Source organism: Phascolarctos cinereus, unplaced genomic scaffold, assembly GCF_003287225.1.
Source record: "Phascolarctos cinereus isolate Bilbo 61053 unplaced genomic scaffold, phaCin_HiC Scaffold_4;HRSCAF=312, whole genome shotgun sequence".
NCBI lineage: Eukaryota > Metazoa > Chordata > Mammalia > Diprotodontia > Phascolarctidae > Phascolarctos > Phascolarctos cinereus.
The window spans coordinates 576,516,864-576,530,185 of NW_027555847.1; the positions used below are offsets into that span (position 1 = coordinate 576,516,864).

Sequence of the window (13,322 nt, forward strand, 5' to 3'; positions counted from 1 at the left end):
TAAGCTAGAGAGTGCCCAGAGAAAAGGCAACCAGTATGTGGAGGGCATTGAGCTCATGACAGTACAAAGTGTGGTTGAAAGAACTGGGCAGCTTTAGCCCAGAGAAGAGAACACTTGGAGCACATCATAGCTGCCTGCATGTGGAAGAAGGATTAGATTGGTTCTGTGTGGACAGTAGTCTCCTCTACACCACCCTGTCTCCTTGACCTTTACAAGGTCTTTACCAGATTTTGGTAAGGCTATATTTTTGGAACAAAGAGCACAGAGCATGAGGTGCTGGGTTGATAGACTGGAGAAGGTGTGACAGAGCCATCTGAATTTAGCTTAGGACATTGACTCTCCCCACAACTCTCCTTGGTGCTCAGACCTAAGCCGTGTCATTGGGAAAGTCCAGTTCCACCTAGGATAAGTGATCATCTTGGATCGTTCACAGTAACCTGATAGCTGGGGAGAAAATGATTAGTTGTGCTCTGAGATCAGAGGAGATTGAGTTTTCTCTCTCTCTCTCTCTCTCTCTCTCTCTCTCTCTCTCTCTCTCTCTCTCTCTCTCTCTCTCTCTCTCTCTCTCTCTCTCCTCCCTCCTCCTCCCTCCCCTCTCTCTCTCTCTCTCTCTCTCTCTCTCTCTCCCTCCTCTCTCTCTCTCTCTCTCTCTCTCTCTCTCTTTCTGTCTCTCTTTCTCTCTCACTCTCTTTCTCTCTGGTCAGCCTGACTGCCCTTTCCCTTTTGACAGCCCACTATCTTATTGAAGGCCCTCTTACTTAACCAAAAAAGACTAAGTATCTCCTTACCAGGGAGTTCAGCTGCTGGGATTTGTTCCTGGGGCTCATATGCTACAGAGAGGAGAACACAAGCACATTGTTTGTGCTGGCCTCATAATGGGAGCATGCCGGGTGCCTCCCTTGGAGGGATCCACTCTTAACACTCTTAAAAATAGCTGGCTGCATTCCCCTGCGGGTAGTGTTGTAGAATGCCCTTCTGCATGCATAGTCAGGATCACATAATATATAACATGGGAACGCTTTGGAATTCCACGACCTCTTTGCTAAAGCTTGCTTAGCTAGCTCTCAGTTCCTGTTGGTCTGTGGCTTATTTGTCTTTTCCTGGAATGTAGTTTACAAATGTTTATAGATCTTGGAAAAAGTGGTCATAGGATTGTGGAAACGTAAAGCACCAAGGCCTGAGTCTGTGCTATAAAAGACACTACTATATTATTTCTTAATGTTTTTGTAACATAACTGAGGCCTTAGTTCTCTGTGCTTCCACAGGATCGGATAATATATGTTAAGATAATGTATGTAAGCTTTAAAGATCTATATAGTGTTGTTGTTATTTTCTTAATTCTTTCTGCTGATATTCATAGATCTTAGGACTGAAACATCTTTTAGTGCAACTCTTTTATTTTAGAAATAAAAAAATTAAGGGCCGGAGAAATTAAATTACTTGTCCAAAGTCACACAGTTTGTAAAAGGAAGAGGCGAGATTTGAACTCAGCTCCTCTGACTCCAAACAATGTCATTTTTCCATGATACCATGCTTTAAGGTAATAACACAAAGCTTAGAAAGATGTCCACATAGTGCCCACAGTAAATGGACTCTTCTGTGAGATAACTGCTGCATTGGAGCTCCCAGCTTCATGGTATTGGGTATAGGTGTCTATTGGCCCCCCACATTTTAAAGAAAACTTGGAAAGGGAGTACTTAAGAATTCATGGGCAGCACTGATCTCAAAATGGAAATGGAAATCGGATTCCCAGCATGATCACCAACTCTACATCCAAGGCAGCCACAACACTTGTAGTTTAGGGCTTAGCATTTCCTTTAGCCCTGCAGTAGTAACCAGTATTAGAGCTAAAGCATTGGGAACAATCTCTCTCTGCCCCTTTCCTCCAGATAGAGATAGTAGATGTCGACAGATCTGTAGTTACCCCTTCAAGGATACCTTTCCAAAAGAATGTTTTCTCCTACCTTTGTGTAGGCACTTGAGATGTCCTCAGAAATTCCCATTGCTTCCACCTTCCCTGAGTAGGAGTAGGAGGTAGGAGTGAGAAGAACTGGAATTACCAAAGAAGTATACCCTCCAAGAGGTCATGTGACCTTAAGCACATCCCAAGATGCACATCAATGGTATCTGCACCATCTTGCCCATTTAACCAGGGTACAGTCTGAGTCTGCACCCTCTCTTAGAGAACAGCTGTCAACCTTATTTTCCTTAGGCTTTGCTCATTAGCTTACTATTACTGAAAGCATGATAATCAGCCAGTTGATATTTATTTATGGATTTGTTTATCCTCTTGTGAGCCTTATGGTTTACCTTCTCCCTTCCTTATGTTTCATGGGTTTTTTCTTCTGATGTCCAGGAGAAGAGCATTATAACTGTATCTCTGCACTTCATAAATCCATGCGCGGCTCAGATCAGAATGCTTCACTCTACTGGCTTGCCCGAATGCTTGAAGGTGGTGAGGACCCGCTGTATGTAGCCAGGAGACTGGTGAGATTTGCCAGTGAAGACATAGGTGAGCATGATGGGATGGCCCCACAGCCCTCCAGATGCATGCCTTGATATCTTCAACCTTCAAGCAGTTTTTGGCAGAAAACTGTTTGGATCATTGTACTGTCCAGAGGGAGGGGAGAACTGGGGAGATTTTAAAATGACGCATAAACATTCGTTTTATGGTAAAGTACTTTTACTTTGTGTTTGTTGTTTGTTATTCCAGTAACATCTCTAGCTTTTTAGCATATAGGAGCCCAATAAATACGTATGGATTTGTATTCAGGAATACAAATCCCTGGGGACAGGGAATGTGTCACATGTAAACCGGTAGGTGCCCAATAAATGTTTGTCGGATTGAATTGAGTTGCTATTAGGCAACTCCTAGAATAGGAATATAGAATCCTAAATATTAGACAGATCAGACTCAGAAAAACTGTCTCAACTGTGTCCTTAGCAGACTGTTGCTCGTGGGTTTTTTCTCAAATTCATCCATCCTTGTGATTCTATACATGCCATTAGTTACCAATTTACTAAATATGTTGTATTATCTTAATGTCTGGGGGTTAGTCTGTGAACGCTTGGCTGGGGGGGTTTAGCACACAGACAGTAAAAAGTGGATGCCACGTAACAGGCATACAAATATTTGTTCACTGAGTGGAAGAAATATGTAGGAAGAGAGCAGAAGGGAGATGGATAAATGGCATGTAAGTTAATTTTGAGGGTGTTTGTTTCCATAAATACTCTTACTTTGTATTCTGCCTTCAACAGAAAAAAAGGCAAAGGCATTTAGTGTGTTATAGCCTAGGTGCCTAGAGTGTAAACAGACTTGTTCTTCCCTGAGAGTAGTAATGCTTGCTTACACAATAAACTGCTGTCATTTTACTACCTTTCTTTTTGTTGGTTTGGGTGTATTACAGGCCTGGCAGATCCTTCTGCGTTGACCCAAGCAGTGGCTGCTTACCAGGGCTGTCATTTTATAGGGATGCCAGAATGTGAGGTAGGATAATCAGTTTAGTTTTTAGTTTTTGGTTTTTGGTTTTTTGGCTGGGCAATGGGGTTAAGTGGCTTGCCCAGGGTCCCACAACTAGTAAGTCTTCTGTGTCTGAGGCTGCATTTGAACTCAGGTCCTTCTGACTCCAGGGCCGGTGCTGTATCCACTGTGCCACCTAGCCACCCCCAGTTTAGTTTTATGAAAGTTAATTCATTTGTTTTGTGTTCTTTGCTTTCCTGGGTATGAATATGAATGCTCTGTTTTCTTCTTTGCTCTGTGTAGTCTTCATAAGCCACTTGGATTTTGATTTTCCATTAACTGATTTATTTTTTAAAAGGGGGGGGATAACTACATCGCTTCAAGATGGAGGGAATTTTATGATAATGTAATTAATGGATTTTGAAAAACAGATATACTAGTATTCTGTTGTGTAGTCAGTCATGTGTGATTCTTCAGGGCCCCATTTGCAGTTTTCTTGGCAAAGATACTGGGGTGGTTTGCCATTTCCTTCTCCAGATCATTTTACAGATGAAGAAGCTGAGGCAAACAGGGTTAAGTGACTTGTCTATGGTCATACAACTAGTTAAGTATCTGAGGCTGGATTTGAACTTGGATCTTCCACATAGCTGCTATATTCAAAAGCAGCCTAACCCAAATCATGACACTCTCTTCTGTGTTGTGCTTCTGCATAGGTCCTTCTAGCACAGTGTGTGGTTTATTTTGCCAGAGCCCCGAAGTCTATTGAGGTATACAATGCCTACAACAATGTCAAAGCCTGCTTGAGAAACCACCAGGGTCCTCTTCCACCTGTCCCGATGCACCTGAGGAATGCACCTACCAGGCTCATGAAGGACTTGGGCTATGGCAAAGGCTACAAATACAATCCTTCCTACAAGGATCCCGTGGAACAGGAATATCTGCCAGAAGAATTAAGAGGAATAGACTTCTTTAAGCAAAAACGATGCTGAACTTTAAGATGTGCTACAAGTAACAGGTGTGGTGTTTTTCTAGGGAGGGCTAGAAGGAAGAGCCCCTGGGTTTTTATTTTTTAATTTTTTTGTTTTTGTTTTTGTTTTTTAGTTTATTGCCTGTTCAGGAGGGTGGGAGGGTATAGGGGATGGTTAAATTATCAACAGTTTGTGCCAGGATTTTAACTCCTTCAAATGGGAGGCAGAATTACTTCCGTGACCAAATGCCTGACCTTGAAGTGCTGTTCATTTGTACTCTGCAAAGCAATGCTAAGGAAAATAACTGGCAGCAATGTGCAATGAGTGAGTGTGTCAGTAAGGAGTTAGCTATTTTGTCAGAGTATTTAAGTTGCAAATTCATTTTGTAATTCAGTTCGGTAGTATTATAGTTTTCCTTTTTCAAAAGTGTATATTCTGGGTAATTTTAACTGTTAAGAAAAAAAAATAATTACAATTTAATACTGCATAGTGTTTTAAGTATTTTTTTTATATGGAAAGGTCTTATGAACCAATAAAGCTATTTCAAAGTATTCTTGAATCTTTATTTTGTCTTTTCATTGACCCATAAATGATACAACTAGAGAGGGGGCTTTTATTGCAGTATTTTGTTTACTGGTTAAAAGCTGTGACAAAGGTTAAGGCCAAGTGAAGTACAACAGATTGGAGAGCCCAACAGGTGGTGTTTTTCCAAAAGGCTCACTTTTATGGATCTTAATTTAATTTTAATTTAATTCTAGGGTTCATTGGTGTTCTGACTTAAATACCTTGTTTTAGGGGAATGATAAGCCTCCAAATATGAAAAACAACAAGATAACGCAACCTTGGTGGGGAAGCAGGCTAGGAAACCAATTCATGTAACAAACCTCCGACTTGTCCCTTCTTCTGTCCCCTGATGGAAGGAGCATGGAGAGCCAAGAACTGAGTATCAAGGGCCCTGCTGTGGAGATGGTGAGCAGAGCAGCACAATTGATGGCGTGGTGGTAGAGAGCCTTTGTGATGGATAGGAGTCACCCTCTAAAGAGGGGTTGGCATTGTGAATGAATCCTGCGTGTTATGTTTTATGGAACCCTTCTGTGTTCTGCATGTGGGGGGAAAAGAAGAAGAAAAGATTTCCATGAGAAAACCATGACGTTAGTGATATTTTTCCCCTCCGGAATATTAAAAATATGACACCAAAAATATATGCAGCATTAATTAAGTGCTCACTACGATCTTTGCACTGTACCAAGCTCTGGGGACATATATACCATCAAACAAGACAGTGCCTATGCAGGGAGTTTACATTCTAACATGGGAAGACAAAAGTCCTACGTTGGAGGAAAGGCAGTGACGTAGTATGGGAGTGGTTGGGAAATAGCATGGAGGCCTAGCTTTGAACAAGGTAAAGTGGAAGCTCACCTTTCAGAGCCTGGCTTTCCCTGGGGTATGCAATCCAAGGTTTCCTTTAAGGGTAAGATGAGGATGAATGCCAGAGCAGGCAGCATGCTGTGGCAATAGTTGTATCCAAATGTTATTTATGTGAAACTGAAAATATTTAAAATCTTTTGGTCCAGAATTTCCCAGCTGCCTCTTCATTCTTATGGATTCCATCAATGTGTGTCAAGCCCAAAAGAGTTACATGGACAAATTATTTGGAATATTTTGGATAGTGGAAACTAGGACACCAAAGAGTTATTTGCCTACCACTGATTGGCTTAGCCAGTTGGGATACTTCTGGTGGGTGCTCTTATTGAATTAATATAATTATTACAGTAACAGGAAAAGAATGAAAGAAGTTATAGTGATGGACTATCATCGGCTAGTGCAAGAGAGACCTCATTCCTCAGTTTTAAGTTTAGTATATGAAAACATTTTTTGAGTGGGTCCCAGTTCTCAACATACAACTTTGAAACTTTGATGAAATTTAAATATTACTGTTCACTGGAAGGTACTAATAACTGATGAAGGTGAGACAGCTTAGTTGAAATCCAAAAATGATTTATAGAATTTTGTATTGGTCCTCAGAGATCATTTAGGACAATCACTGGGTTTTAAAGATGATAATTAGGCCCAGAGAAAATCTTCAAGTCAGAGGAACCTTAGAAATTGAGTACAACTCATTCTGAAATTAGGAATTCCCCTGATAACATTCTGACAAGTGTTGTGGTCTCAAGGCTTTCCACAGTTATGGCCACCTTATTGTAGCATAGCTTCATTGAGAACAGGTTATATACCAAACCAGCCTGCTTTTGGGGGGATTTTGTTCAGGCTTATAAAACCTGTAGATCAGGGAAATGATATTATGTAGATGTGAACCTAGAGTTTAGCAAAACCCCTGACAATCATCTCCTATTGCTCTTGTGGAAAAGGTAGAGACACGTGCCAGTAATGGTTTTTACACTTACATTCCAAAAAAGCAATTTTATAAGTATGAGAAGGGAGGGGGGCCCTGAGTACTCTTACTCCTCTTGAAGCAGAGTAGGCTTACTAATATTAGCTCTTGTGCTTACCATGTCATTGATTGAGCTTGTATTTTTTCTCCCCATGAACTTTCTAGCCCCCTTTTCCAACCCATTTCTATTCTGTATTCATGCAGGCCTTCTTAAACCCAAGTAGAGGATGTTAACATTTATACCTATATTTCTCCCAATGTATTGTCTGGGCTTCTCCTTCCTTTACTCTCTACTGTTTCTGGTTAGAGGATTTTGACACAGATAAATATTTTATTAATAGGCAATCTGAACAACAGGTTATAGCCTCTTATGGGCATGATTACAGCTTTGTACCATCCCCGGAATAGGACTCCTCTTTTCTGACATGGCCACAACTTTGGTGCAGGCCCTCATCACCACGTACCTGGATTACTGCAATAGCTTACAGGTGAATCTAATTGCCTCAGTCTCCTCACTCCAGTCCATCAAAGTGATTTTCCTAAGGTAAAGGTCTGACCGTGTTCCCTCCCTGTTCCACCTCCCCCAAACTAACTCCAATGGCTTCCTGTTACCTCTAGGATCCCCTGGCATTCAAAGCCCTTCATAACCTAGCAGGGGTGGGGAACCTATGGCCTCAAGGCCACAAAGTGGCACCCTTTGAATCTAAACTTCACAGAACAAATCCCCTTAATAAAAGGCTTTGTTCTGTAGAACTTGGGTTCCATCAAAAGGCCGCACCCAAGGACCTAGAAGGTCATGTGTGGCTTCGAGGCCACAGGTTCCCCACCCCAGCTGTCTTTCCAGGCTTCTTACACCTTTCTCCCCAACACATATTCTTCAATATAGTGACTCTGGCCTCTTGGCTGTTTCATCAACAAAATAATTCATGATAATACTAGTAGCAGAGCACAGTTCTTAGGTTTGACAGAGCTTGGGATGTTTTGCTTCATATCTTAAATGCTTGCCTTCTAATTAATAGCACACTTTCTAATTTTAAAAGTCAGATATCTGACCTTCGCTCTGCTGTCCAGCTTTCCACTTCTCAATTAGGGGCAGGGGAGGGAGCTACCTTTAGCTATTTGAGTATTGTGACCCTGGTTTGCATTCCTACCTCTTTACCTTAGAGCTGCCTTACTTTCTGGATCTTTCTTTACAGCCTGCATAGTACACCTTTATATGCTGGAGAGCAGATAACACCAACTTGCCCCAGGTCTCAGAGGTTGGATTCAAACCCAGGTCTCTCAATTCCATGTGCATTTCTCTTCCACTGTATCAAGTTTCTCTGAGTTCAGTAACTTACTGTTGCTATCTGCAGGGGACATTCTCTTAATTTTTAGTTCTGGTAGCTTCATATGCAAATAAACTTACGTATGGTACACACGTGCTTGGTAGCTAACAGAGATGGTTGGCTCTTGTGTGGCATGCATAGATATCTGATCTGGAATCTGACCCGCCATATTGCCAAGAGAAATTGTCGCTTCCACATGGCAGAAACAGGAGGAATGCTGTGCTTGCATTAATAGTCTAGTGGGAGAGATAGGTAGAATCCAAGACCCCTCTGGCTGGCTCCTCTCTCTACTTTCTTATTTCCAAGAGGATGATATTGAGTTTAAATTGCATCTATGTACCGCACATAAAATATTTGTATTCTGGATATGAGGGGTTCAGATAAAAGCCATTTTCCCCAGTTGTTTGGGGAAGGACAGGGAAAGAAATAGGCATTTATTAAGCTTTTATTGTGTGTCAGGCTTTGTGCTGAGGGCTTTACAAATAATATCTTATGTGGTTCTCACAACAACCCCAGTAGGTAAGTGCTGTAAGTTAAGCACTTGCAGATAAGTTAAGCGACTTACCCAGAGTCATACAGCTAGTAAAGATAGGGTTACAATTAGCTTCTTCTCGCAAGCTTAGCTCCCTCCTATCAAAACTGGTTACAAAAGAAGATCATCACAAATAACTAGTAAACCTCACTCTCAAAGTAAGTATTAAACAGAAGTTGGGGAAGTTAACAAAGTTAGAAGAGATCAATGCACCAGAATAAGTAAGTTCTTCAGCAGGAGTGAGATAAGAACTCCGCTCAAGCAAGGAAGGAGAATGATCTTACTAAAGACGAGTCCATTCTCAGCAGTCTCTAGCATCACAGGTAGTGGCAATCAAGGGACGTGTTGAGGGGTGGCTCAAGGGGGAGATCTCCATTCTGTCATTCGTATTCACAAGTTCACTTGCCTCTATCGGCTATCTTTTTACACCTTTCTTAACAGTTTCTGAATTGTAAAACCCCTTACCCTCACCCCCTAAGCAGGCATTTGGAGATTCCAGATAGGTAAAAGTTTCTTGCTACAGAAGTTGGGTCTGTCTTGAAAGTGTTTTTTTTTTTAAATAAACAGGAGTAGGGATAGAAAAGCGGTGTGACACTAGGTAAAGAGCATGGATTTGGCATCCAAAGGCCTGGGTCTGAGTTTAACTCTGTCACTTCATGTGGGGTGGCATAGAGGATAGAGCTCCAGGCCTGGAGTCTGGAATACTCATCTTCCCGAGTTCAACTCTGGCCTCAGACATTTACTAGCTGTGTGACCATGGGCAAGTCACTTAACCCTGTTTCCTCAGTTTCTTCATCTGTAAAATGAGCTGGAGAAGGAAATGCCAAACCATTCTAGTCTCTTTGCCAAGAAAATCCCAAATGGGGTCGGACATGACTGAAAAACGATTGAATAACAACTGCCGCTTAATAGCTGTGTTCCCTTAGACAAGTTACTTCACCTGAGCCTTTGTTTGTTCACCTGTAACATCAGAGTAATAGTGTATTTGCTTTGCCTATTTCACAAGATTTTAGTGAGCATCTGATAAGATAATCTATGAGTCAGAATTTTGTAAAGTGCTTTTTGTGCAAATATAAGGCAGTTGAGAAACTTACAGGTTGGAGTTCTAGCTTTCTACTACTGAAAATATAGTTAAAATAATTTACCTGTAAGTCATTTCGGAATCTGAATAGAACTGCTGCTGACCCTTACCCGAACAAGGCTGTTCTGGTAAAATGCCATCCAACTGCAGAGCAGAAACTCGACACCTTCAATGTGGCACGTACTGCAATAAATTTGTGTGGAGGTTGGCCAAAGTTTAGGAAGTGGCCGAGAAAGTAAGCCAACATTCCTCTGGGAATAAATCAAATCCCTTGCCTGTTCACAATGGAATTCAGCAAATAAGGATGGCCTTTCCAAATGGAAACTTGACCAATAGATATCATATGGCTGATCGTTTATAGATTCAGGAAAAGGCAATGGCTAGAGTTACCAAAAACTTTGTTCTTGAATATTGAAGTTCTTGTTTGTAGTTTTATTCTTCACTTAGAATTGACATTTCTGAATTTAAAGGAGCAAAACTAGGAAATACAGAGTATTCTCTGGGTCAGCCAAATGGAAACGGATGGTAAGAGCTGAAAAATGGAAATGATTGCTCTTCTCTTTCTTTTAGATTACAATGCCAAATTTGAGTAGTATTTTAATTAGCTACCAGTGAGAAATGTTTGAGTTTTTTGTAACATGAAATGACCAGAACCGATTGTTTGATAGGAACACCATTAATGATGGTTGTAGTCATTGCCCATAAGTTTATATTTATTGATTAACTTTAAAGTTTTCAAAATGTTTTATATCCATTATCTCACTCAATCCTCACAAAAGACACGAAAGTAAAAGCTTGGTGCAGTGAAATCTAGCTTCAGTGTGCTATTGGATGTATGAGGGCAGTATGTGTATTGCTGGGGGTGGGGGGGGAGGGAAGGAGAAGAGGCAAATTACAACCTCTAAGAGCCTTAGTCTCTAATATTTACACTTTTCCATCTCATATTGTTGTGGTAGGAAAACACTTTATAAACCTTTAAGTGCTCTATGTGAGTTTTTATTATAATGATCCCAGTTTTAAAGATAAGGAAATTAAGGTTTAAACTAAGTGACCAAAGTAGTAAGAGGCAGAGCTAGGACTTATGATATCTCTGGGATGTGGAAAAATTAAGACACTAATGCATTGTTGGTGGAGCTGTGAACTGATCCAACAGTTTTGGAGAACTATCTGGAATTATGCCCAAAGAATTATAAAACTGTCTATCCTTTGATCCAGCAATGCCACTAGTAGGTCTGTTTCCCAAGGTGATTAGGGAAAAAGGAAAAGAGCCTGTATGTTCTAAAATATTTACAGCAGCTCTCGTTGTGCTGGCAAAGAATTGGAAATTTGAGGGATGCCCATGAATTGGGAAATGGCTTAAACAAGTGATATATGACTGTGATGGAATCCTACTGTGCTATAAAAAAAATAATGAGCTGGTTGATTTTAGAAAAACTTGGAAGGACTTGCCTGAAATGAAGAGTGAAATGAGAAAAAAATACAAAAGAAAACTTAGAAGGCAGCACAGAAAAGTAGGGTAGCATTGAAAATGATGTGCACTATTTATTACATATTTTTTCCAAAAAAGTAAACAGTGTAAAATGGAATTCATGGTTTTATATTGAATCCTCTTTTTATGTTGTGCTGTGTACATGAAAGTGTCCTTTTTTGTCCTTTTGTATTAAGTTAAAATGAATAAAATTAAAAAGAAAAAAGCATATAATAGATTCAACATGTTACTTTCAAAAAAAATATTTCTGAAAGAAATGGACCTAGAAAAGCAGGTCCTGCTCCTAAGAAATTTGCAATGTAAGTATGGATCAAACATAAATATCTCATTGTCAGTACTTCCATATGGGAGCAATAATGTTAAAATCAAGCAAATTAGCAGACCTAATAATGAATGAATAAAAGAAAAGCATTTATGAAATACGTGGTATAGATTAAGTATTGGGATTGCAAGTACAAAGTCAAGACTGTTCTTGCCTTTAATGAATTTAATTCTAATGGGGGAGGTTGTGGCCAGAGAAGGCTGTTTTGATCCCACAAGTCACCTGGAGAATGAAGTGGAGCTATATAGTATATAGAGGTGTATAGAGTTTATTGACATGCTCTTTCCAGAAGCAATAGTAGTAGTGATTTGATTACAATTCACAGAACAAGAAGAGTAAGTGTTTGGCAGATGGCAAGAAGATGATAGGGTGGACAGCTGGACTCACAGTCTGGGAGTCTGGGAGTCCAGTAGTGTGGGGGCAGGCTAATTAGAGTGGGTTGTGAGAGTCTGCACTCCTTGAACTCACTGATCTGAACAGCTGGGGTCCAGGGTGAAGGTTCCAAACCTGAGTGGATTAAATGCCCCAGAACTTGATCTCTGGAGGCCTCATAAACGGCATAGCTGTAGGGAAGATGGAAAAAGGATGGCCTGGGTGGACAGCTGGAACCATCATCTGGTGGTCTAGGGTGGCAAGATACAATGTAAAGAAAAAGGGTAGGAAACATCCAGGACATTGCCCCATTTGAGGACACCCAACTCTTAGGTGGAAATAACTCTTCTCCCACCTCAGTTACATATGTTTTTGTATGCCTCATAGCTATTTTGGGGACCTCATTAATGTACACCACGCTTGCCCCTGACCACACAGGGGGCTTACTCTATTTCTACCACAATTTCATTGCATTTGAAAAAAAAAAGGAAGTGACCTTTGTCATTCTTACTTTTTGGTGGCCATCCACCAGAGTGGAGGGAAGGCTTTCAAGAGATGGGAGCTGCTGGTTCTTCTCAGTGCCCTTATGTGAGAGTCATCTGCATTTATAGAAAGCTGTCAACCTCAAATTCATGCTAGTTTATTCCCTTGTAAGGCACAGATCCTTAGATGAATAATATAAAATAAGATCTCTTTTGTACCTCAAATGGGACTTAGCCACAAGCTAAGCATTCAGCTCTTTAGGATTTAAGTTTTGATCATTTTAATGTTTAATTCTGATGATTTCTCATGAGAGCTTTTCTGTCGTAAAATATCCATCTGTTCTTCATGTTTCTGACCACTCGAGGTCAGACGTGAGCCATCCTTGAATTAAGCTCCTCCTGACTTTTCTCTGGTGATGAAAGAAAACTCTCTTAGCAGCCCCATTGAGCCATTTTCCTCTGAATGTAATTGAATCAAAACAACAGAAGTCACATAGAAATGGCTTACAAAGGGAAAAGCATATTGTGAAAATTTTAAAAACATTCGAACATCTTACTAAGCAAAGGAGGCTTACCACCTGCTTTGATTAGCAAACTTAAAACCAAATCGATGATTTTTAATAACCCTTTCTTTTAAGGGCCTCCAAGGTTTAAGGATGAAACAAAATATAGCAATAATCAAATATAAATGCAATTCTGCTAATCAAGTTAAATAAACATTTATTAAGCACCTTTGTTCAAGGTGCTGTGCTAGGCACCGAGGATGAGACAAAGGTAAATAATTCCTTCCCATATCTATTAGGGAATAATAGATATTATGATAATAGATAGTTAGGATCTTTTAGGGGAAGGGGGATATGTCCACAAGTAATTGTGATATATCCTGGAATATGGTA

At 40.4% G+C, this 13,322-nt stretch overlaps 1 protein-coding gene across 3 annotated transcripts in view; it reads left to right on the top strand.

The window, feature by feature from the left end:
- Window positions 1-4,979, top strand: part of WRNIP1 (WRN helicase interacting protein 1) — a 31,354-nt gene extending 26,375 nt beyond the window's left edge. For 2 of the 3 annotated variants that reach the window (XM_020970080.2, XM_020970082.2), the window contains 3 exons: window positions 2,357-2,512; window positions 3,408-3,487; window positions 4,174-4,979. In XM_020970080.2, the coding sequence (XP_020825739.1) occupies window positions 2,357-2,512; window positions 3,408-3,487; window positions 4,174-4,449 (512 nt within the window). In that variant the 3' untranslated portion in view covers window positions 4,450-4,979. The remainder of the gene's footprint in view (window positions 1-2,356; window positions 2,513-3,407; window positions 3,488-4,173) is intronic. The other variant, XM_078153652.1, reaches the window with a different exon arrangement.
- The last annotated feature ends 8,343 nt before the right edge of the window (window positions 4,980-13,322 follow it).